This window comes from Odocoileus virginianus, chromosome 21 (genome assembly GCF_023699985.2).
Source record: "Odocoileus virginianus isolate 20LAN1187 ecotype Illinois chromosome 21, Ovbor_1.2, whole genome shotgun sequence".
NCBI classification, from domain to species: Eukaryota; Metazoa; Chordata; class Mammalia; order Artiodactyla; family Cervidae; genus Odocoileus; species Odocoileus virginianus.
In genome coordinates this window covers 30965856-30991239 of record NC_069694.1, presented here as the reverse complement: position 1 = coordinate 30991239, position 25384 = coordinate 30965856, and the positions used below count along the sequence as shown (strand labels likewise).

General features: G+C 36.3%; 1 protein-coding gene across 4 annotated transcripts in view; it reads right to left on the bottom strand.

Annotated features, from left to right (window-relative positions):
• Window positions 1-17236: 17236 nt before the first annotated feature.
• Window positions 17237-25384, bottom strand: part of CCSER1 (coiled-coil serine rich protein 1) — a 1366600-nt gene continuing 1358452 nt past the window's right edge. For 3 of the 4 annotated variants that reach the window (XM_070452143.1, XM_070452144.1, XM_070452145.1), the window contains exon 11: window positions 17237-20484. In XM_070452143.1, coding sequence (XP_070308244.1) covers window positions 19999-20484 — 486 coding nt within the window. In that variant the 3' untranslated portion in view covers window positions 17237-19998. The remainder of the gene's footprint in view (window positions 20485-25384) is intronic. The other variant, XM_070452146.1, reaches the window with a different exon arrangement.

Genomic DNA, 25384 nt, shown 5'->3' with positions numbered 1-25384 from the left:
TTTGACAGAGACAGTCCTTTACCAGTCAGCTCGGTTTGGATTCTGAATATGTTGCAGGTAACAACCTTGGGTGGATTTCATAGGTGGCTAAGTGGTGAAGAATTATCTGTTGATGCAAGACATGCAGTTTTGATCCTTGGGTCAGGCAGATCCCCTGGAGTAGGAAATGGCAACATATTCTAATATTCTTGTCTGGGAAATTCCATGGATAGAGGAGCCTGGTGGGCTATAGTCCATGCGGTCACAAAAGTCAGACATAACTTAGTGACAGCATGCACACGACAACCCTGGGCAGGTGGGGTCAGCTATTATGATCTATTTGGGGACAAGGCGATGGTTTGGGTTCTGAGGTTGGAGCTGGAGAGGATGTGCAATTCTCTGAGAATAGGTGGATAGGGCTACTGGCTTGGTTCCCTGCCCAAGTGATGTTGTAGGATGAACTTCATGGTTGTATGGATTCTCCAATCAGATTTACTAACTGGTCAAGACCAGGTGCTATATTCAGTAGTAAATGGTCCTATGAATTAGCTTCCCTGCTCTCGAGTTGCAGCTGAATGGAACCTAGGCTATGTATCGCTCCTTGTTTGGGAGCCCTAATCAGTCAAGGCTGAACTAAATATCCTGGTCAGGCAAGGCCACCAGTCTTGCTCTGCAGACAGAGAAGACCATAGGCTGTTCTTTCAGTTCAAGTGCCACTATGAACAGGGCTATTGGGTGGGCTTCAGAGCTTTCCATGTGCTCCGGTAAGGTTCCCTGCTCAGGAATGCTGAAGGCTGTATTCAGCAATAAGTGGGGCTATGAATTTAGTTTCCTTGTCCATGCCCAGCAGGAAAGGCATCTCCAAGGCCATTGATACTCTTTGTGGTCTTGACTCAAAGCAACACATGCTCCAAGTTCCCTGATTAAAAACATGACCATTGGCTTGGTTCTGGTGGTGATAAGCTCTGCTTGCTCACCTCTTAGCTTCAAGATTGCTGGGTTAATTGCAGTTTCTCATCAGCCCTTCCTGTCAGATGGGGCTGAGGGCCACACTGCTCAGTTTCCGGCTCCTGCCTGAGTAGAACTTAGAAGGTCCTCTTAGGCAACTGTTTAATCTTCCCAAATAAGTTTTCTGTTTGGGAGGGATAGGGAGCCATGATCCATAGCAGGTGAGACTAAGGCTCAGGTCTTCTGCCTGAATGTGGGCAGAAGAAGCTCTAGATCTAGCAAAACTTCTCATTTGGTGACCCAGTTTGGGCAGATTTCACCCTGCCAAATCCCTGGGTCAGACAGTGCATTGACCAGTTTTTTAGATAAGCAAAGCCATTACTACTTAGGCTCTGCTGGTAGGAATTCAGTTCACCAAGATCCAAGTGCTGGTTATGAGCGTCCCTGCTCTCGAGTTGCAGCTGGATGGAATCTAGGGTCTGGAACCAGCTGGATGGAACCTCCTTCCTTCTCCATTTCAATCATAATTTCCAGTAAGTGATCCCTGCAGATCCCTTTGGGATTCATCCCTTTCACACATGGGGTGAATCCAGAGTAGGGGCTCCCACAAACCAACCACAGTGCTGGGTGCCTGGCTGTCATCCCTGGGCTCTCTCTTCCCACTGGAGGAAGCATAGGCTCAGGAAAGACCTCTGGCCATGGTCTGTGCAGGCCTGGGGCTGGGGCATTGCTCTTGGCATGTAGCTCTTCTCTTCCCATTTAAGGTAGTCCATCTTGGTCTCACGGTACAGATGGTGCCTCGGAGTCCCTCCTAAGCTCTAGGATTCTATCAGTGGTGTCCTGTCCATGAATAGTTGTTGTTTTTGAAAGGGGGAGCAAAATCAGGAATGACCTATGTCACGATCTTGATGACATCACTGCAATATTTTTGATATTTTAGCATTTCCCTTTGAATTGTGTTTTGGAGTTTCTGTATCTCTGTATACATTATCCATCTGATTTTGAAGGTTGTCTACTTACCACATTAGAGCTCTTAAGATATTAATTTAGCTTTTTAAAATTGCCTTTCTGATAAATTTGAAGCCTGTATTACATTTGAATCCCTTTCTGACGCTACTTTATCTCTTCAAAAAAAAAAAAAGATTTTTTTCTCTTTCCTTACCTTTTATCATGCCTTATAATTTTTTGTGGAAAGCCAGATACTATGAACTGAATGTGCCCCTCTCCAAGTTCATATGTTGAAATGTTAACCCCAAATGTGATGGTATTAGGAAAGGAGGAGGGCTCTTTGAGAGATAATTAAGTCCTGAGGGTGAAGAAGCCCTGTTGAATGAGATTATTACCATTACAAAAACCACCCCAGAAATTTTTCTTTCTGTTTTCACCATGTGGGGACACAATTAGAAGTCAGCCATATGCAAACAGAGAGAGGATTCTCATCTGAACCGTACTTGCGTGCATCCTGATCTCAGACTTCCAGCTTCCAGAACTGTGAGAAGTAATTTTCTATCCTCAATAAGCTACCTAGATTATGATATTTTGTTATAGCAGCTCAAACTGACTAAATCACCATACACGGTATATTAGGTAATAAGAATTGAGATAAGTAGTATAAGATTTTACATTAATCTGGCTAAGATGGCCTCTATCTATTATTTTCTGTAGCAATAGGTGTCCTCTGACACCTATTCAAATTCCTTCAGTGTCCTTCTTTTTGTCTCATTTGTTGACTTTGACTTCAACAAATAAAGGACTTTTGTCAGAGAGTCTGTACTTCGCAGTAATTTCCGCTGTAATCCACAGTTATATTGGAGCCCTGTTGGTGCAGTGGTAAGTTCTGGGACAGGGAAGGCCTTTTATGATATGATGAAATCTCAGTCCTTTATTCCTGGACTGTGAGCTTTACACAATTTCTTTACTTCTCCCACCTCTTAAGAAAGACAGAAAACCTCAAGGGAACTGGAGTGGGAGAAGTACCTTCCCCCAGATGGTACAAATTTCCACTAACATCTTTTTCCCTGGAGAATAGACTTTGTTAGAGAGAATGCTCTGGGCATACTTTACAATAATAATCCTTCTCCCCAACCTGAGCCACGAGGAGATCATTCCTGGATATTTATCATAAGAACTTGGTAGATTTCTTGGATGTAAAATTCATGTATTCATGAAAGTGTGAGATCCTCCCAAGATTATGTTCCAATGAGTTCCTTCTATCTTACTTATGTTCATCTACACTCAAACTCTAACACACTATTAAAATTACAATTTAAGTATTCATGCTGACTTCTCTCTCAGGTGGTATCCGCTCCAGGTAAACTGATAGTGGCTGTGATTCTCTGGATTTGACTGTTTTCATAGTTCAGGGTTGCTGTTTGCCTTGCAACCTAATTCTCTTGACTTTGATACAATAAATATCATGCATTTCCAGTTTGTTTAACTTTTATTTGTTGCAAGGATTGGAATCCTTGATTTCCAAGATCTGTATACATTGATGCTGAAACAGATAATCTGTCAATTATATTTTACTTAAGGAAGTTTCCTTCAATTTTAGCTAGCTATGTTTCTTATCATAAATATGGGTTAATCATCAAGAGTATTTTTAGACAGTAATTAAAATAATTATGTAATCTTTTTCCCCTCTAATATTTTATGATGGGTTACACTGATATTTCTGATGTTGAAAATACATCTTTGCATTCTTCATATGAAACCTTCAGGATTATGATCTACTTTGTTTAATGTTGATTCAATTGTTTAATATTTGGGATTTTTCTTCCAAAATATATCTAAATTTTAATCTTTCTTCTTGTTCAAAGGTAAAATGGGTCTATATTATCCTTAATTTGGAAGCAGATTAATAATAATCTTAGAAACAGTACTTGGTTGCTTTGGATTTTTTTTTCAAATTTCTAGAATAATTATATAATTTGGGAATTAACTACTCTTTGCAAGATTGGTAGAAATTTTTGCCTTTTTGATCCTAAACTGTGAGTTTTAATTGTAAGTGACTTGGTCCAGTATCTATAGTCCTAACCCCTCCCTTCTAACACTCTTGTGAACCAAATCTTAAGCAGTCATCTTGTGAGATATATCTAGGAGTTTGTTTGTGAATACAATGAAAAGCTTGCACACTTAGTCATAGTGATGATATTGCACATATAAAGAAATTCAGTGCCTTGTAAATCTGCTTTGTAAGACTGGACAAAGCCATGTGCTTTTCTAATAGCCTGAGAACCCACAGAGATTCTGTAGGACAAGTACAGTATACAAAATGAAGTACAAAGTTATAAATGATAAATATGAGTTGTTGTGACAGCTTTTCTCACATATATTATCTAATTTGATCTTTAAAGTAACCTTTTGTGGAAAGAACAACTATAGTATACAAAATGAATTACAAAGTTTTTAAATGATAAATGTGAATTGTTGTGACAGGTTTTCTCATATATATTTCCTAATTTAATCTTTAAAGTACACTTTTGTGGCAAGGATTTTAACATATGAGAACATTTGAGATTTATACAACAAGAGAATTTTGCCAAGTCTATATAACAAGTAATCTATGCAGCCAAGATTCAGAGTCACTTTGTCACTCCAAAGTCTGTTTTCAGTGGCCATTTTTTCCAATGCTATGCAGGTATGTCATCACGAAGATAACTTGAAATGCTACTATTTTTCTGTCTCAAACTTCTGTTTCAAATATAAGCTGACTGCTCAGGATATTTAGAAACCTTTCTTAGTAACTCTGGAAGAAATAATTTTGCACTCTTCTGTGTTTATAGAACAGCAGTATCTGATATTGCAGCCATCTAGGCCCCTCACTGGCCATGTGACTTGGGAGAAATCCATAATCCTTATTGTTATCAAAAGTAAAGTAGGAATAATAATGTGAATGTCTATCCTAAGTGTGTTGTGAGGATTAAATAAGAAAATTCATGTTTTTACTTTTTTTATTTTTAAATTAATGTTTAGTTTTTATGTCAACCAACTGACATAGTGCATGCAGAGAATTACCTGGTGGCCCAGGGGCTGCCACCACAGGGGGGCATGGGTTTGATCCCTGGGGTGGGAACTAATATCCCACATGCTGTGGTAACGTCAAAAAAAAAAAAAAAAAGAAATCATAATGGTGCCTGTGTGTGTGTGATGTTCTCTCTCTGTGTGTTCACACACACACACACACACACACACACACACACACACACACAGAGGAATCAAACCTGGGTCTCCTGCATTGCAGGCAGATTGTTTACCAACTGAACTATCAGGGAAGCCTGAAGGTAAATCATAACTTTGTCGTTCTGTCCTAACCTCAGAGCACACAATTTGGCAGATGGTGGAGAACCATACATATAGGTGGGTTGCATATGCATAAACCTAGCTGGTTATGCATGTACTGTAGTAAAGTTAACAGAATCGCTTAATTCAGGACTACTAAAATTGTGCTCAATAAAGATTAAAAGAGCAAGATTCTCTGAGTGACTGCAACCCTATTAATTTTTAATCTTATATTCAGTTTTTATTTTACCTGCCCTAAAGCATGGAGGAGGTCTATCAACACTAAAAACTTCATGGAAAATTAAGAGTCTGTTATTAGTAACCTGGGCTTTAAGACTTGCATGCACATGTTATTAAGAGAAAGCTTCAGTTCAGTTCAGTTGCTCAGTTATGTCCAACTCTTTGCAAGCCCATGGACGACAGCACACCAAGCTTCCCTGTCCATCACCAACTCGCAGAGCTTAATCAGACTCATGTCCATTGAGTCTGTGATACTACCCAACCATCTCATCCTCAGTCGTCCCCATTCTCCTCCTGCCTTCAATCTTTCCCAGCATCAGGGTCTTTTCCAATGAGTCACTTCTTCCCATCAGGTGGCCAGAGTATTGGGAGTTTCACTTTCAGCATCAGTCCTTCCAATAAATATTGAGGGCTGATTCCTTTCAGGATGGACTGCTTGGATATGCTTGCTGTCCGAGGGACTCTCAAGAGTCTTCTCCAACACCACAGTTCAAAAGCATCAATTCTTCAGCGCTCAGCTTTCTTTATAGTCCAACTCTCACATCCATACATGACTACTGGAAAAACCATGGCTTTGACTAGACAGACCTTTGTTGGCAAAGTAATATCTCTGCTTTTTAATATGCTGTTTAAGTTGGTCATAACTTTTCTTCCAAGGAGCAAGTGTCTTTTAATTTCCTGGCTGCAGTCACCATCTGCAGTGATTTTGGAGCCCCCAAATATAAAGTCTCTCACTGTTTCTGTTGTTTACCTATTTGCCATGAAATGATGGGACTGGATGCCATGATCTTTTCTGAATGTTGAGTTTAAGCCAACATTTTCATTCTCCTCTTTCACTTTCATCAAGAGGTTCTTTAGTTCTTCTTAGCTTTCTGCCATAAGTGTGGTGTCATCTGCATATCTGAGGTTATCGGTATTTCTCCCGGCAATTTTGATTCCAGCTTGTGCTTCATCCAGTCCAGCATTTCTCATGATGTACTCTGCATATAAGTTAAATAAGCATGGTGACAATATACAGCCCTGACATACACCTATCCTGATTTGGAATCAGTCTGTTGTTCCATGTCCAGTTCTAACTGTTGCTTCTTGACCTGCATACAGATTTCTCAGGAGGCAAATCTGGTGGCCTGGCATTGTCCTCTCTTTAAGAATTTTCTACAGTTTGTTGTGATTCATACAGCCAAAGGGTTTGGCATAGTCAATAAAGCAGAAATAGATGTTTTTCTGAAACTCTCTTGCTTTTTCAACGATCCAGTGGATGTTGTCAATTTGATCTCTGGTCCCTCTGCCTTTTCTAAAACCAGTTTGAACATCTGGAAGTTCATGGTTCATGGTTCATGCACTGCTGAAGCCTGGCTTGGAGAATTTTGCTATCGTGTGAGATGAGTGCAATTATGCATTATATTTTCAACATTCTTTGGCATTGTCTTTCTTTGGGATTGGAAAGAAAACTGACCTTTTCCAAAACTGACCTTTTGCTGTTTCCCAAATTTCCTGGCATACTGAGTGCAGTGCTTTCATAGCATCATCTTTTAGGATTTGAAATATCTCAACTAGAATTCCATCACTTTTTAGGATTTTATACAGCTCAAAGTGGAATTCCACTCGCTTTGTTTGTAGTGATGCTTCCTAAGGCCCACTTGATTTCACATTCCAGGATGTTTGGTTCTAGGTGAGTGATCACACCATCATGATTATCTGGGCCATGAAGATCTTTTTCAGTATAATTCTGGGTATTCTTGCCACCTCTTTTTCTCAAGAGGTAATTTATAAGCCTGATATCTCATTAAGAAATTTTTGGAGAGAGAGAATTGGAACATCCTGACTCTTTACAATGTAACAAAAACAAAATAGCAAAGACTTTGGCCATTTGTTTGTTCCTCTCCTCTCTATGATATACTTCTCAAATGTTAAGCAGTGCCATTTTTCTGCCATCTTTAACCAGCTAAGCACAGCATGAGTAATCCATTACCAATACTGGTAAGAGGAAGTAGTTTATTTTCATCATAATATACTATCATTAAATATCTTAGAAAAGTATTTTACCCCCTTCTGCAGATGAGCAGCTCAAGGACTATAAATATTTGAACCTATATTACTAATAATGTGAATACTTCTTTTCTATGTGTTCACGCTCCTTTGAAAGACAAGTACAATCATCTTTGGGACAAAACCACTTTGCATGTTTTCAGTGAGTTCCATTTTATGTTTAATGTAATAGCATGTTGGATTGTTTAAGTTGATCTACAAATATTTTGCATCCACTTCTTGTGTTCTACTAAGATATTAAACTATTACTTTAATTTCAACAACATGTAAAATAACATAATCTCACTAGTCACAATGTCTATTCTTAAGCAGTTATAAATGCCAGCTTTTCATTTTTGTTTCCATATACAAGGCAGTCCTTTTATATACTGTTTAAAATTTTTTAATTCACAGTTTTTTAGCAACATGGAGGTCTCTATATTAGCCATGTTTTATTTACCAATAAATATTATTTTAGAGCTTAAATATAAAATAGTGATTATAAAATTTATAGTTTTGTCAAATTCACTCAATTTAAGTGATATCTGGGCTTCTCTGGTGGCTCAGAGGTAAAGAATCTGTCTGCTAAGCAGGAGATGTGAGTTTGATCCCTAGGTCAGGAAGATGCCCTAGAGAAGGAAATGGCAACCTACTCCAGTATTCTTACCTGGGAAATCCCATGGACAAACAGCCTGGTGGGCTACAGTTCATGGGGCTGTAAAAGAGTTGGAGTCGATTTAGCAACTGAACAACAAAAGCGACAGTGATGTTGGGATCTAAAAGCTATCAGGGCATGGTTTGAGCCATCTTCTGTTTGTGTAGGAATAAAACTCTTGTCTGTCTCTGAGCTAATGATGTACTATAGATTCCTTAATGTCAGCCATATGGGTGAACTTTGGGGATGTGGTTATATTCCACTGTTCATCAGACTTTAAGTCTGAGTTCATATATATATATCCTCCTTCTGTCCAGGTCTCTTTTACTGGAAAATAAATAATGTAGAGTCCAAACTGGCATAAGAGATAAGAATACCTTCAGTATGGTTTCTAGCTAAAAGTTGACCTTATTTAAATATTTCATTTTTTACGTGTAAGAACCTGTGAAAGGAATGCATGCATGCTTAGTTGCTCAGTCATGTCTGATTCTTTGTGACCCCATGGTCTGTAACCCTCAAGGTTCCTCTGTCCATGCGATATTCCAGGAAGGAATACTAGAGCGGGTTGCCTTTCCTGCCCCACATGAAAGGAAAAATAAATAGTATTAACCCAAAGCCTAGTAATAAATCAAAATGTGCAAAAGCATCTTCTAGTACCATTTTTTGTGTTGTTTAAAAGATTTTTGTTAGCAATGCTTTTAAATGAAGAGTTATCCTCTCTTTTCGTGAAATTAGGGGTCTGGGGAGACTAAACCAAGTCCTACACTTGGCTAAATTATAATTAAATTAACTTTCTACGTATAGATTGTTCCTCCTTTTCATAATCATTTTCTGAAATGTGATTTGATTTTCAAACCTTCCTTAATCCATGATATTCACTGTCACTTTATTATAGCACATTTAATGCTATTATGCCTGGTCTATTGCTAATATCTCTATGAATGTCAAAGCATCTGTTTTGTTAGAGAAACAGGAAGCATAAAATGGAATGAGATATATAAGAGTCAATTAAAATAAGATTCAAAATGAGAATATTTAAAAGAATGCTTAGAGACTATACTCATCAAGGTTCCATTTTAAATATTTTATATAATCATCTTATAATTGAAATTGTAAGGAGAAATATCTGTATAATTCACCTAAAAGAAAGTGCTGATTGATTTTAATCATAACTGAAGAATTTGTAACAGAATTGTTTGCCAACAGAATTGATATTTGGAGCTTTTGTGTTCTCATAAAGTTCTCAAAATAACCCCTAAAATTTAATACCTTCACTAATTTAACTAAAAAAAATCAATACAGTGCTTCTTGATAGTCTTTATATAAAATAGAGGTTAGAATCAAAGAGAAACTATTCCCACTGTCAGGAAAATGGCTTGACTCATAAAGCATAAATGTCATACTACATATAAATTTTAAAAATGTATCATACTGGTTCATCTCAGCTTCTTAAAATCACAGTATATAAAGTACAGAGCAAAGAGGCATCATTTACTCTGAAGTTGTAGAGAATATCTGATGCAGATTGGAGAATATCTGATGCACCATTATACAGTTAAAGGTGTGCTTTTGAGAGATCGCAGCAGCATTTTAAGTTTATGTTCTTGCCTATTGGCTGCTATGGATGCCAAATGGATACATATCCATGCACTGTTTCAAGTGCTTGAGTAGCTATTCTGACTCATCCGTCTTTCAGCTATTTTAGAAAAGTCTGTGTGCATGTGTATAAGAGAGAGAATTTAGAATAGTTTTTAATAATTTTGTATTTTTTTCTGTTGTTCAAAACATGTAAAATAGTTTCATTAAGTCAAAACATTCTAACATGTATTTTGAATTCTGCCCAGTCATAAAATATGAAAATAAAGAATATAGTCCAGAGTAAGAGATTCCACACAGGTATTGAAATAATAGTATCATATTCTCTCAATGGCCTCTGAGATACTGTATTTTATTACTGTATATCAGAAATAAAGAAGCATGGTGGCAAAGGATGGGGAAATTGAAGTCAACTAGCTGATGAAGAGTCTGATTTGTCTCTTCCCCATAAGCACAACTTCAAAAACTAGAAATAAATCGTACTCCTTTATGCCTAGTGTGAATACATGTGTAAACCAGTCTATCACCAAGACAGGTTCAGAACAAATTAATGTCATAATAAAAGTAGTCAGATACCAGACAATATATTTTTTTTAATTTATTTTTCAGAGGAATTATGCATATTTTTGTAATCATCATGCTTCAGTGTATGTCTTTTTTTGAAATAATATCAAATGGCAAAATTGACATTAAATAAAATCACTATTCTTATTGGAAAATTAACAGCTTCAAAAGAATACTAGGGCATTCAGTATTACTAAAAATTTTAACTTTTAGAGTAATTTTTATTATCTGTCTCATAAAATTATTAGTTTTGGAGAATTGAAAATATTAATATAAATGTTAAACCCAAATTATTAGGATACTAAAACTTGTCCTTTTCCCCTTAAAAATAGGATCTAGTTAAGTTAGTATTCCAATTCTCTGGAATTCATGAAAATAAGACTTTGGAAGACAATTCATGGTAGGATTATATCTTATTCAGACAGTATTTAGGAATATATGGTTAACTACAAAATAAAATGAATTAAAAAGTTTAGAGCAAATAAATTAGTATTTCCCATTTAATTTCAATTCCTTCTGAATATTGAAGAAATTTAAAATGAGTTATATTATAATTTTATCCCCAGATAGAAAATTTAGACTAATTTTGTAATTATCTTTTTAAAAAATGTAAATAAGGAAACAAGTCTGTTAAATTCAATGGTGTTTGTACCAGTATTCTCAGAAAATAAGGGAAATAAATAGTAAGGAAATCTGATAGCTAGGTTATTTTTCATTTATTCTATGTTTTCCTTATGCTAAACACTTTATTGTCTCTGTACTTTAAAAATACAACATGAAATTACTTCTTACTATTTTTCTCAATTGCCATCAAGGAAAGAAAATTAGGATGTCAGATTTTCGAGAAGTAAACTTGAAATATAGTAAGTACTTTCCTCTTAGGATTCTATATTTATTGATCTAAACATCAATAATTGTTCTTAAATGCTTTGGAAGGGGTAGTGTTCTGGTTTAGTAAAATAGATCATTGCTCAGATTTTCTTTGCTAGCAATTGCACTAGAATTTTAAGAGTATAAGAAATTGAGGCAGCACATATTTTCTTGAATCACTCTGCCTCCTTGGGAGGAAGCCTAACTCTAGACATAAGCATAGTATAGATGGAAAGATCAAGGGATATGAAATCCAGTTTAGTTAACCATATATGCTGTGTGGCAAATTACCTAACCTTTCTGATGTCATCTATGAAAAGAGCAAAACAATAATCAACTTACTGGGATGAAAATGAATGCTATGCACTGGATGTTTGTGCTTCCCCAAAATTTATATGTTGAAGTCCTAATCTCAGTGTAATAGGGCATGGAGGTCAGGACTTTGGAAAGTAATTAGATTTAGATAAGGGCATGAAGGTGGCACTCCATGGCAGGATTAGTGATTTTAAGTCCTTAGCTTATTTACTTTATGCCATGTGAGGAAACAGTGAGAAGAACATTGTTGTTGTTATTCAGTTGCTAAGTGATGTCTGACTCTTTGCAACCCCATGGACTACAACACACTAGGCTCCTTGGTCCTCAACTATCTCCCAAAGTTCGATCAGCCTTATGTCCATAGAGTTGATGATGCTGTCTAACCAGCTCATCCTCTGCTTCCTCCTTTTCCTCTGCCTTTAATCTTTCCCAGCATCAGGGTCTTTTCCAATGAGTTGAATCATCCCATTACATGATCAAAGTATTGGAGCTTCAGCAATAGTCCTTTTAATGAATATTCAGGGTTGGTTTCCTTTAGGATTGACTGGTTTGGTATTCTCACTGTCCAAGGGACTCTCAGGAGTCTTCTTCAGAACCACAGTTTGAAAGCATCAATTCTCCTGTACTCAGCCTTCTTCTTTTTGGTCCTACTCACAGCTGTACATGACTACTGGAAAAACCATAGCTTTGACTATATGGACCTTTGTCAGCAAAGTGATGTCTCTGTTTTTTAATATGCTGTCTAAGTTTGTCATAGCTTTCCTTTCAAAGAGTGTCTTTAAATATCATGGATACAGTTACTATCTGCAGTGAATTTGGAGCCCAAGGAAAAAAATCTGTCAGTGCTTCCACTTTTTCCTTTTCTATTCACCATGAAATGATGGGACCATGATCTAAATTTTTTAAATGTTGAGTTTCAAACCATCTTTTTAACTCCACTCTTTCACCCTCATCAAGAGGCTCTTTAGATACTCATCCCTTTCTGCCATTAGAATGGTATCATCTGCATATCTAAGGTTGTTGATATTTCTCCCAGCAATCTTGATTCCAGCTTGTGATTCATCCAGCCCACCATTTTGCATGATATATTCTGCATAGAAGCTAAATAAGCAGGGTGAAAATATATAACCTTGTAGGAGTCCTTTCTCAGCTTTGAACCAGTCCATTGTTACATGACCAGTTCTAACTCTTGCATCTTGACAGATTTCTCAGGAGACAGGTAGGGTGGTCTGTATTCCCATCTCTTTAGGAATTTTCCTCAGTTTGTTGTGATCCACACAGTCGAAGGTTTTATCATAGTCAATGAAGCAGATGTTTTTCTGAAATTCCCTTGCGTTCTCCATGACCAACAATGTTGATGATTTGATCTCTGATTCTTCTGCCTTTTCTAAACCCACCTTGTACATCTGGAAGTTCTCAGTTCATGTACTGCCAAAGCTGCAGCCTAACTTGAAGGATTTTGAGCATAGTTTTGCTAGCATGTGAAATGAGCACAACTGCACAGTAGTTTAAACATTCTTTGGTATCGCCCTTCCTTGTGATTGGAATGAAAACTGACCTCTTCCAGTCCTGTGGCCACTGCTGAATTTTCCAAATTTGATGACATATTGAGTGCAGTGGTTAAACAGTGTCATCCCTTAGGAATTGAAATAGCTCAGCTGGAATTCCATCACTTCCACTAGCTTTGCTTGTAGTAATGCCTCCTAAGGCCCACTTGACTTCATCCTCCAGGATGTCTGGCTCTAGGTGAGTGACCACACCATAACGTGGTTATCTAGGTTATAAAGACCTTTCTTGTGCGGTCCTTCTGTGTATTCTTGCCACCTCTTCTTAATCTCTTCTACCTCTGTTAGGTCCTTACCATTTCTGTCCTTTATCATGTTCATCCTTGCATGAAATGTTCCCTTGATGTCTCCATTTTTATTGAAGAGAGGTCTAGTCTTTCTCATTCTATTGTTTTCCTCTATTTTTTTGCATTGTTGATTCAAGAACTTCTTATGTCTCCTTACTATTCTCTAGAACTCTGTATTCAGTTGGATATATATTTCCTTTTTATCCCTTGCCTTTCACTTATCACCTTTCCTTAGCTATTTGTAAAGCTTCCTCAGATAACCACTTTGCCTTCTTTCATTTCCTTTGCTTGGGAATGGTTTTGGTCACTGCCTCCTGTACAGTGTTATGAATCTTCATCCACTTTTCTTCAGGCACTCTATCAGGTCTAATTCCTTGAATATATCTGTTACCTCTAGTGTATAAGGGCTTCCTTGTTAGCTCAGCTGGTAAAGAATCTGCCTGCAATGCAAGAGACCCTGGTTCAATTCTTGGGTCAGGAAGAGCCACTGGAGAAGGGATAGGCTACCCACACCAATATTCTTGGACTTCCCTGCTGGTTCAGCTGGTAAAGAATCTGCCTGCAATGCAGGAGACCTGGGTTTGATCCCTGGGTTGGGAAGATCCCCTGGAGAAAGGAAAGGCTAACCACCCCAGTATTTTGGCCTGGAGAATTCTATGGACTGTGTACTTCCATGGACTGGGTCACAAAGAGTTGAACACGACTGAGTGACTTTCACTTTTCTAGTATATAGTAATAAGGGATTTGAATTAGGTCATACCTGAATTGCCTTGTTTTCCCTGCATTTCTTCAATTTAAGCCTGCATTTTGCAACAAGAAGCTCATGATCTGAGTCACAGTTAGCTCCAGTTCTTATTTTTGCTGACTGTATAGAACTTCTCCATCTTCAGCTGCAAAGAATATAATCAACTGATTTCAGTATTGAGCATCTGATGATTGTTCATGTGTAAAGTCGTCTCTTGGTTTGTTAGACAAGGGTGTTTGCTATGATCAGCGTGTTCTCTTGACAAAACTGTTAGCCTTTGCCTTGCTTCATTTTACACTCCAAGGCCAAACTTGTCTGTTACTCCAGGTACCTCTTCACTTCCTACCCTTGCATTCCAATTCCTTACGATGAAAAAGGACATCTGTTTTTGGTGTCAATTCTAGAATGTTATACGTCTTCATATACCTGGTGAACTTCAGTTTCTTTGGCATCAATGAATGGAGTATAGAGTTGGATTACTGTGATGTTGAATGGTTTGCCTTGGAAATGAACTGAGATCATTCTGTTGCTTTTGAGTCCTTGTACACAAGGACTGTATTTTCAATCTCTTTTGTTAACTATGAGGGCTACTCCAATTTTTCTAAGGGATTCTTGCCCACAGTAGTAGATATAATGGTCATTTGAATTGAATTGGCCCATTCCCATCCATTTCAGTTCACTGATTCCTAAGATGTCGATTCTCAATCTTGCCATCTCTTGCTTGATTGGATTCAATTTACTTTGATTCATGGATCTAACATTCTAGATTTCTATGCAATATTGTTATTTACAGCAGACTTTACTTTCACCACCAGACACATTCAAAACTGAGCATTGTTTCTGCTTTGGCCCAGCTGCTTCATTCTTTCTAAAGCTAGTATTAATAGTAATTGTCCTCTGCTCTTCCCCAGAAGTATATTGGAGACCTTCAGACCTGGGCATGTGGGCTCTCTTCTTCTGATGTAATATTTTTTTGCCTTTTCATACTATTCATGGGGTTCTCCTGGCAAGGAGACTGGAGTGGACTGCCATTTCCTCCTCCAGGAGAAGAACATAGCTGTCTGTAAACCAAGAACTGAACCAGCTGGCAGCTTGTCTTAGTTTCTAAAGCTGTGGTAAATAAATGTCTATTGTTAAGCCACCTGGTCATGGCATTTTGTAACAATGACCTGAACTTACCAAAGGAATGAGGTAATCTTTGTAAAGGCTGATAAGATGTGGATGCCTCTTTGTCTTGAATTTTGTTTTCAAAAGGAAAAGTATGTTTGTTAGATTAAACTAGTGAAGTCAATGGGGCTATACTACACATTCTCTAGAAGGAATCATGAGATCCCACATTCTAGATTACTTACCTAGGTGGAAGAAACCCACTCTGTATTAAGAATTTTCATTGTTTTAATTTCTATGGGAAATTTTTCAGGTCTGAAATGAACTGCCTTCATTCTTTTTTCATAGACAACACACCTGGAAAATGGTATCTTTGACAAATACTTCTGGGCTTAACTACTTGGTACTGAGCAAGTAGGTTCTGAGCAAGATCAGATTTATTGTAAAAAAAAAAAAAATGTTGGTAGATATACTTATGGTTCTAACTATTGGTAAAAGAACTTGACACAAATTGAGACATAAAAATTTGGCACTGCTAATGTATAATGTTAGGAAATCTCCCTGGTGACTTAGATGGTGAAGAATTTGCCTGCAATACAGGATACCCAGGTTCAATCTCTGGGTCTGGAGGATTCCCTGGAAAAGGCTATGACAATCCACTCCATTATCCTTGCTTGGGAAATCCCATGGACAGAGGAGCCCGGTGGGCTGCAGTTCATGTGGTCACAAAAAGTCGGTTACAACTGAGTGACTAATGCTTAAATAATGTATAATGTTTGAGAAGTGGGATTCTTTATTTGGTTGGTTGGTAGCTGTCTGTTTTCTTTTAGACTATGGTGCAATTCAGCTTTTTATAAGAACCCAGATTGTTCATGTTTTCTATAATCCCTGCTATGTATGTAGACATAGCCTAGTGTTGGCATGATAAAATTAGCACATGGAAAAACAACAAGGGAAAAAAGTTCCCATTCTAGGAGGAGTAAATTACCAAAGAAATTTTATCTCTGATTGAATTAATTCTTGGGGTTAAAAAAATATACTACTAATAAAAACCTGATAATAAGGCCTAAATAGAGTCAAGTCACAGAATGCAATCAAAATACTAGGATAAATGAATCAATGCTATATTTAAACAGATATATCACCAAGGAAAAGTCTCAGGTTATGGGGAGTGTGATTTAGGGATGAGAAGGGCAATCATACACTGCACTTCAACAGTCATTTTCCTTTCTTTTTCCTCACTGACCTACATGGTGATTTAGTGGAGTTGTAAGTGTTGGAATCTAAAGTTTTGAAAGTAGAAATATGGAACAAAATAAAGTTTATAAGACTACACCAAGTATTCCAGGTTACCCACAACAATGGGTTATTACTTCTTAAAAATGAGAAAAGTGATAATGGATGTGGGTAATTGTGGAGAAATTGTACTCACCAGACTGCTCCTGCTATTCTATTGGTATCTAAGATGTTAAGAAAGGTCTTGGGAGGACTAGTGGACTATGATCACTAATCTTGGGGATGTGGTGATTAAATACATGATAATAAAAAGAAAATCTAAACTCTTTTTAGGGGAAGTAGTATCCCTATGAAACACACATGAGATAAGTGGAACAAAATGTGAAGTTTTCTTTGAATTCAGTTAATTAATTTGAATTCAGTAACACTCAGAAAATTAATGACAACAGGCTAGGATGAAATCTTGGAAAATACAAGGTGTAAAACACAGGTTATCAACCCACATTAATTAGGAAAATCTCTGTAAACATTTTAAGTAAATATGAGCACATCTACAAATGTTTATTGCTGATTAGTGGCTGGCTGTTTTATTTATATGTCAACCAATAAAAAACAAAACAACTTAAATGATGTGTGGCCCTATGTCCTCACCCTGAGCATACTGATATTGATAGGTTCCCACCTTTAGCACTGTAGCTACAGTTTCACGGTGTCACCTGCACAAGGACTGTGGTGCTTCAAACAAGAAAATACAGTTTGAGAGCGCATATAAAATGATTTGAACAAAATCACGGAGTTCATAGAAATATAGTTGCATGTTCCAATGATTTAAAAAATGAAGACAGTTTATTTCAGGTGGAAACAGCTTTTTCTCAAGGACTATCTCTTCTTAAGTGTCCTTTAAAACACATTCTAAATTCAGAGGAGAAAATCTGCAGCAGAAATTTTACAGAGTTACTTAGGCTTAGCTACACATACACATGCACAGAAGAAGAAAGGGAAAGAAAAGACAACTGCTTCCGTCAGAAAAACAAGCACTTTTTCCCCCTGGTGTCATGTCTTTGGATATGTACTGCCTTGGAGAAATGTATAAATCATTTTTATACATGGAACTGTCTTAGAAAACTAGAGATTTTAGTACAAAGAAATCAATTTGTTGAAAGAATGCCCATGTGAGTACTCTATATACACAAGAGAAACTTACAAAGATCCCCTGTTTTACAGTTACTGATGTACATTAGCAATAGTGGGCTTACAACTTCTCCAGGCCTGAGTTACACTTAGTATTACAAATAATATTATAACAATGCTGAAAATACTAATACAAAACAGCTTTAAGATGATATTTCCAAAAAATATCCTTCCTTTTAAAATTGAACTGTTTAATCCAAGTTTTCTTTTTGAATGTTTCAGCTTTAAAAAAGGTTTTTCAAGAAAATACTAGCATTTAAAACATCTCTTAAAATGTCTATTAAATGACAGATTTTCTTAAATAGATTATTTTTTTTTACAAAGTATAATTCAAAAGTCTATCTTCCAGGAAAGCAAAACTATAAACTCCAAAAGTCCAAATCAAAAACATTATTTGTGATACATAGTTCTTCCATATCCTGGGAAAAAATCCTTGATTATTTTACCGTGCTAATTTATTTACAGACTTCAAATACTCTAGCAACACACACCAACTTTCAGGACAAATGAAGCTGAATTCCACAATTAATAATCAAAATTTTTCTATCATTTCATAAATACCGTTCAGCCCAAAATGCCTATCCGAATGAATTATTATAACATGTAAAGTATAGTGGGAATTTTAGATTGCAGTGTCATTAAGCCAAGCAAATTGCAGTGTGCATTATTCTCTTTTGGCAGAATTACAAATACACAAAGAAAGAAAACATTTGGCAAACATTTGTCTTAGATGCACATGTGTTCTTCGGAAAACCAAAATTATAAGTACAGTGTATCCACTAAACTCTTTACTCTTATCAATTCTAATCAAAGTTTGAAAAGTGGTCAGAGTTTAATAGTTAAAGCTAGCAGGGGGATATCTAATGCTTTTTCCCCAAAGCACAGAGTCAAATACACTTTTGCTTTAGGAGAAGCATTTCAGCATAGCTTTAATTTTAGCAGGTTAGTCAGCTGCCATGCTAAAATGGCTATCCCAGTTTCCCTTTATTCATTTCATAAATTCGGTTTGTTAGAATGCAAGGGAGTCAGATCATGCAGTAGGTATGACAATTTCAATTTACATAAACTATGCCTACTATGGATTCAGTAATTAGCTTTTAGCTTTGTGTAAGAAAACTGCTGCCCTGATTCCTATTGGTCATTTAAAAATTATTTATTAATTTATTTATATAGCTCTATTAATTAAACATAAAGGAATTATTTATCTCATGTGCAGTTGCATATAAAACATTACACCTTGTTTGTTAAAGAGACATATTTGCCATTAAATGAATTCAGAATTCCTGTTAGAGATTTATTTCTAAGATCAAATCACCAAAGTTTGCATATATTTTACTTTTTCCTGTAAATCTAGATGACTGAATATACAAAATAGTGTAAACTGGGCTACCAAGAAACTGACATTCTATCCCTCAATTCTTCATGTGGTCCTTGATATGGGTTAATGTATATAAAGCAAAACTGAACACAGATTAAAAATTAAATGAAAAATACACTAATACAAGGAAGGTGAAGTAAAATAATTTTCTTAGAGTATTCCTTTCCTCACATTGTAAAAAACTAAGGTGATAGAACCAAGACAGTGACTCAAAGAGTGTAGCATGTCATGCTTTCTGCATCATTTGACAAAATTTAGCCAACATTCCCACCTCAGTGTCTTATGTCATAGTACTTCAACATCAATAGCAAAAACTAAAAGCAAATTTTTTCGAAGATCAGAGCTGTCATCCTCTATTTGGCTAGCAATTACTCAGTCTGAAATCCTTTGTGAACTAGTATGAACTAAACATTTAGAGGATAAAAGAAATACTATTTCCCCCTTAATCATATGGCAAGATAAGCTTGACTGTATGTAATAGAGAGACAAACGTTATCTCTGGGTTACATGCAAGTAAGCTTCATTCTTAAATAAATACACTACCAAATATAACACTTTAAAATCCCTCTTTTTCTCTTTCTATTAACTATGTAATTTAAAATTTCTTACAGTTCCTTTATCTATTTATTCCTCACATCTATTTTCATAGTAACACCATTAAGTGAACAGAGTGCTATTTGATATTACCTTCTGAAACTTCAATGCATATCAGTGACTGATGAAGATAAAAGATAAATTTTATGGCCTGTATAAAACAGTGAGATGGTTTCATTTATTTTACATATAGATAATAAAGTCTCCAAAGCTATTAAACCTAATTCAATTAACATGCTTGAACCCTCATTCTAAAAAAAAAAAAAAAAGTAAAATTCTTTGTTTATAACTAAAACTAAAAAGTAATAAGAAATACATGAAACTTTAAAAATGAGCTATGCACGAGAAACACTAACCATCTTATCCTACCCAGAGACAGGAATCATCTTATCCTACCCAGAGACAGGAATAGGGCGATTTCATTACCCGTCCTGCTGGCCCAGAGTCTGCAGCTCAGCTGAGTGTAAATTGTGATGGAGGAAAACATTCTTCCTACTGTACATGTGTAAAGAGATTGGCCCTCTCGGTGGCTGTCCAAACCTTCCTGTAAAGGTTGAATGCTGCCGGGTGGCAGCAGCTTGGTCCTTTGGTTTCTCTGAGAACGTGGTGAGCCCTTCCGTCTTAGCTGCTGGCTTCATAGAGTTCTGCCCTACCGTGGCCCGTAAATTCTGGGTGACTTCTGACGTGAGGGTTTCATAAGTTCCTCTTGAGTGTTTGATAACTTCGACTAGTTCTTTGTCCTTCAAAAAACTGCTTAGACATAAGCTGGGGAGTTGGCAGGCCTTGCCTTTGTATGGGCTTGTCTGGTCCGCTGCTGGGTATCTAAAATGGTCCTCGGTGGGAGTATGCATTATTTTTCTGTCCCTTGTGCTGAGATTTTGGCTCACAATTCGATTTCGATATGTAGCCTGTGGTAAAGACATGGAAAAGAAAAGATGCCTTCAAAAAAGTACGTTCACAGCATACACAGAATACAGAGTGGTGTTTTCACAATTGCTTCCAAAACCCTAAGTTTTCAACCAGGCTTTGAAAAACACCAATAGACTTCTCTTCTCTTTTCCATTAGATTACATTTCCCAGCACAATCCTACTATAAATAGTGGTCAAATGAATGATTTAACCACTATTAACTATCTTGACTCTAAGAAGCATTTATTAACATATTTGTTTAAATGGCAGTTTTAAGTTGGCAACAATACTGAGAGGAAGGTATAGAGATTTTTATACACCCTTTGCCCTCAACACATTCAAATTTCCTCATTAGCAACATAATGGTGTTACTTTTTTTACCAATGGTGAACCTACATCATAATCACCCAAAGTTCACAGCTTACCTTATGGTCCACTCTTGGAGTAGTACATTCTATGAGTTTGGACATATTTATAATGACATATAACCATTATTATATTATCATACAGAGTATTTTCACCAACCGAAAAATCCCCCGTGTTCTGCCTACTCACCTCTCCCCTCCTCACACCACCAGCAACCACTGTCTCCGTAATTTTGCTTTTTCAGAATGTCATGTACTTGGGCTCATATAGTATGTAGTCTTTTCAGCCTGACTTTGTTCAATTAATATGCATTTAAGGTTTCTTGATGTCATTTAACAGCTTGATAGCTCATTTCTCTTCAGAGTTGAACAAAAAGGCATTTTGACATTTGTTTAGATAATTTCCTAAATTTAAATTATTCAGTTTTCTCAGAGAATACATGTTATCTTAATAAGTAATGAACATCCATATATGAAGCTTTACATCTTTCATTGGATTTAATATGCTATATTTATTTGAGTGTGTGCTCAGAGTTTTAGAGTTATCAATATAATAATTTGTATCAGCAGAGTGATAATCTAAACATTTAAGAAAGTAATGAAAAGTCACTCCATTGACCTACAGAGAACACTTACAAGAAATCTCAGCACGTGTTTCATTTAAACTTTTGGATGCATTTTATTAATCAAAATTGGGTCCATGACTATACATCCATCTTCTTTCTCACTTCTCAAGAAGTTTACACTCTAATGATAGGAATAAGACATAGCTTATCAGATCATGTGGTAGGGGAACCAAAGATTACAAGCTGGTACCAGAATTCCTCTTGAAGAAAGCACTGTCTTGGTTTAGAAAAATATACTGAGCTAGAAACTGACTAGCTGGGTTCCTGCTCTGGGGCAAAAATGAAGGATTTATTATTGCTAAAGGAAGGTGGGGAGAGTGCAGAAAGAGTTGAGAGAGGAAAATAGGGCACAAGGCAAGAGGCTAGTACAAAATATGCTGAAGGGCCAGTGAAAATCTCTGTGTACTTGACCTCTAAATGGCATAGTTTTTAAGTACTCAACTTTTCATTGTTCCCTAGAAAGCCATTTCTCCAAGCCTGATCTCTACTTTGAGCCCTAATTTACTTATCGAGACATCATCACTTTGACTAATTAACATTCCTAGTCTAACACACACACACACACACACACACACACACACACACACACACACACACACACACACAAACTTGATCTGGACTCTGCAATTTATTCTTAACCCAAAATTCTCCTTCTCAATAATAGTACCATTATCAGGCCAATACCTATATATCACCTTTGGTTTCTGTTTTCCCTCATCCTGTAATTCAAGTCCTTGCTGATACACCACAAAGAGGCAACCTCAGCTCACCTACTTCTCCTATATCTGGTCTATTAAGGGATCTTAAAGGTGTCCTTATACTTAGGGATTTTAGACTGAGACTTTTTTTTTAATGTTTGCAGTTTTTAATTTGTGCTTACTTATACCAGATCCTCTCCATTACTTCTAATTTGCCATTTTAACTCTTCCATTGATTTCCAGTAAACATAGGCTGGTTATCTGGTTGTTTGAAGGAAGCATTATATGACTTACAGAAGATGTTTTGGAACTTTTCTTGGGAGTAAGAAAATAAGATATTTTGATTCATTTTTCAGAAATTTTTTTTGTTTTTTCTTGGCTCTTTACCATAATGTACGTATTTGGACCAACATAGAAATGTGAGATTTTATTTTCTCTTCATCTTTGTGACTTGACTTCTGTAAGATGCTTACTTAACAATAGAATCAGTTATTGACAGATCTTCAAACACTCTGCTTATTATCACATCCAAATGTTAGAAAAACCATGGGAGTAAAATACACTGAGAAAAAAAGTTTGTTTCAGAAAAAAAGAGACAATGTTAAATTCATTATAAAAATATTCCTATCTATATATCTTCAGCTGATGCGAAGAACTGACTCATTTGAAAAGACCCTGATGCTGGGAAAGACTGAAGGCAGGAGGAGAAGGGGACAACAGAGGGTGAGATGGTTGGATGGCATCACTGACTCAAACTCCAGGAGTTGGTGATGGACAGGGAGGCCTCGTGTGTTGCAGTCCATTGAGTTGCAACGAGTTGGATACGACTGAGTGACTGAACTGACTGACTGACTGCCTAGGAAAGTTGAGGAGAGGAGTGGAAACTTCTTTCCCATTACTTTAACATTACATTTGGGGAAATGTTCATTGTTTTCTTTATGTGGTCATTTTAACCCTCCTGGGATACTACATTAAATTGAATATGAAGTTTTAATAAGATGTATTGAAAGGGATCAAATAAGTCCATCCCACAGGCAGCTTCAGTGCTCTTTCTCTGGTATAAATTCTGATACTTACAAGGTACATGAGCATCTACCATAAAAAGAAACAAAATAAATATCTTCCAATTTCTTAAAAAGATATTTAAATCACCCATTCCTTTTTTTTTTCTTTTTTAACCATAGTTTGCTTTTGACACCTTAGACATTTTTTTTCTTTTTGGTTCTTGAGATGTTCATCCTTAAGTCCAGGGCTCATGATGTACATGAGGGATTGCACAGTTCAAGGCTAATGGCATGAATTTGTGGTCAGACATAGAAGTGTTCCTTTGCTGATCTGAGAAATATTTACTGACCTCTACTGAGAGCAAGGTTCTACATTACATAATGGGAAATGGTGCTGTTCATAAGAGAACCAACTCCTCCATCTAGGCAGCTTTGAAGTCTAATGGGAGAGTCAACCAGAATCAGTTTATAGCTAAGTGGCCATGGCAAATCTTTCCCAAATTAATTTCCAGTTACCTCATCTGTGAAAGAAAGATTTATTTTCATACCTGTATCTGTGTACAGAATTACTGTTAAGATTCAATGAACTACCTTGTATAAATTACCTAATATCACATCTGAAGAATAGTTATCTTCATGAGAGCGACAAAAATAAGTAGAGCGTCTGTTGGGTAATGAAGAAAGCAGGGTCTGCAGAGGCAGAAGTAAACTCTACGCAATTAAACTACCCCAGGTAATCACAGGGAGATCTGAAGCTAGGATGACTCCTCAGAGTTGTCCCCAATTTAAGCAAATGGTTGTGAACCTTACACTCTTGTATCAACAAGTTATTGGACACTGGTAATCTCTGGGAAAGGGGTGTAACCACGAATGAATAGGCCTTTTTTTTTTTTGGAAAGGAACTTACTCGAATGCTAACCTTTTTACCAACTGGGAAAATGAAGGGTTTAGTTGTGAAAGTGTGTGTGTGTTTGTCATGGGATAATTTGGTATAATGGAAAGAACCCTGCACCTTTGGTGAAAGACTGTAATCTTGTGTATGTTTCTATCTAACTGTGTAAACTTCAATGAATAAATTAATTTTTCTGGGCATTGTTTCAGAGACTATTGAAAGAGATGACAAAAATGGAAGACAAAGATTAGATATTGAAGAAACTCTAAAATTTATTCAATTTTATCCCAGTTCTAAAAGTCTACATTTAAATATATAGTTTATTCTGTATAGACAAACACAGGAAAGATCCCCTTAATACCAAATGTGTTTCGCCACACACACACACATTTAGCAGCAGTGATTCAGAGGGATCATGCTGCCCAGAGGTAACTTGCAGTGCATATACCTAGCCACATCTTTTGCAAAAGTGAAATTAAATTTCCACAAGCTAATATAATTATGTTAAGTGTTAGACAATTTAGTTCTCAAACAGTTATTTTATTACCTTTCCTTAGAGTTCATAATAGAAGATGAATGGATGGCAAATTTAGTGATTAATAAGTCAATATTGAAGATGATGTTAAAATCTGTTCTTTACTTTCCTATATTTTTTTCCTCTTATTTCATCAGTAGAGCATATAATCTGCATTTCACTGAATTCACAGTGACTGATTTTAAAACACATGATTATTTTACATACCACTAAGAAAGAAAAATCTTATGATGCCAATTAAGAACAAACAAAAACCACTCTCCTTCTTTATTAATGGTGTGATCCATTCATCAGTCACACGAGCCTCTCATTCTAATTTCTTCTTTCTCCACTTTCCTTTCTTAGGTTTGATAGATAGTCCTTTTGCATTTGTCTCAATGATACAACTTCACTTATGTGTGAGTATATTCTTTCTTTTGATAAAGCATTTGGTTTTTAATTTAGAGAGAATATGGAATTGAAGGCAACAGTGTTATATTTTTCACTAATAACAGTTACATACAAAATAATATTTGCTATAAAACCAAGTCATAGTAAAAACTTTTTGAAAATATTATTATTGGTAACTTAATACATGTAGTGCAAACATTGCATATAACTTCATTGAAGAAAGGACAATATGAAGCTATGATAAAAATCCACATGTACTCCACTACAACATGGTTGAAAGCAGTAACTGTAAGATTTATCCTGATTTTAGGGGTTTTTATTACATTTAAACATTGTCTGGTATCTGATACAATGTGGACATACAGTAATTATGCCAATGTGCATAGCCC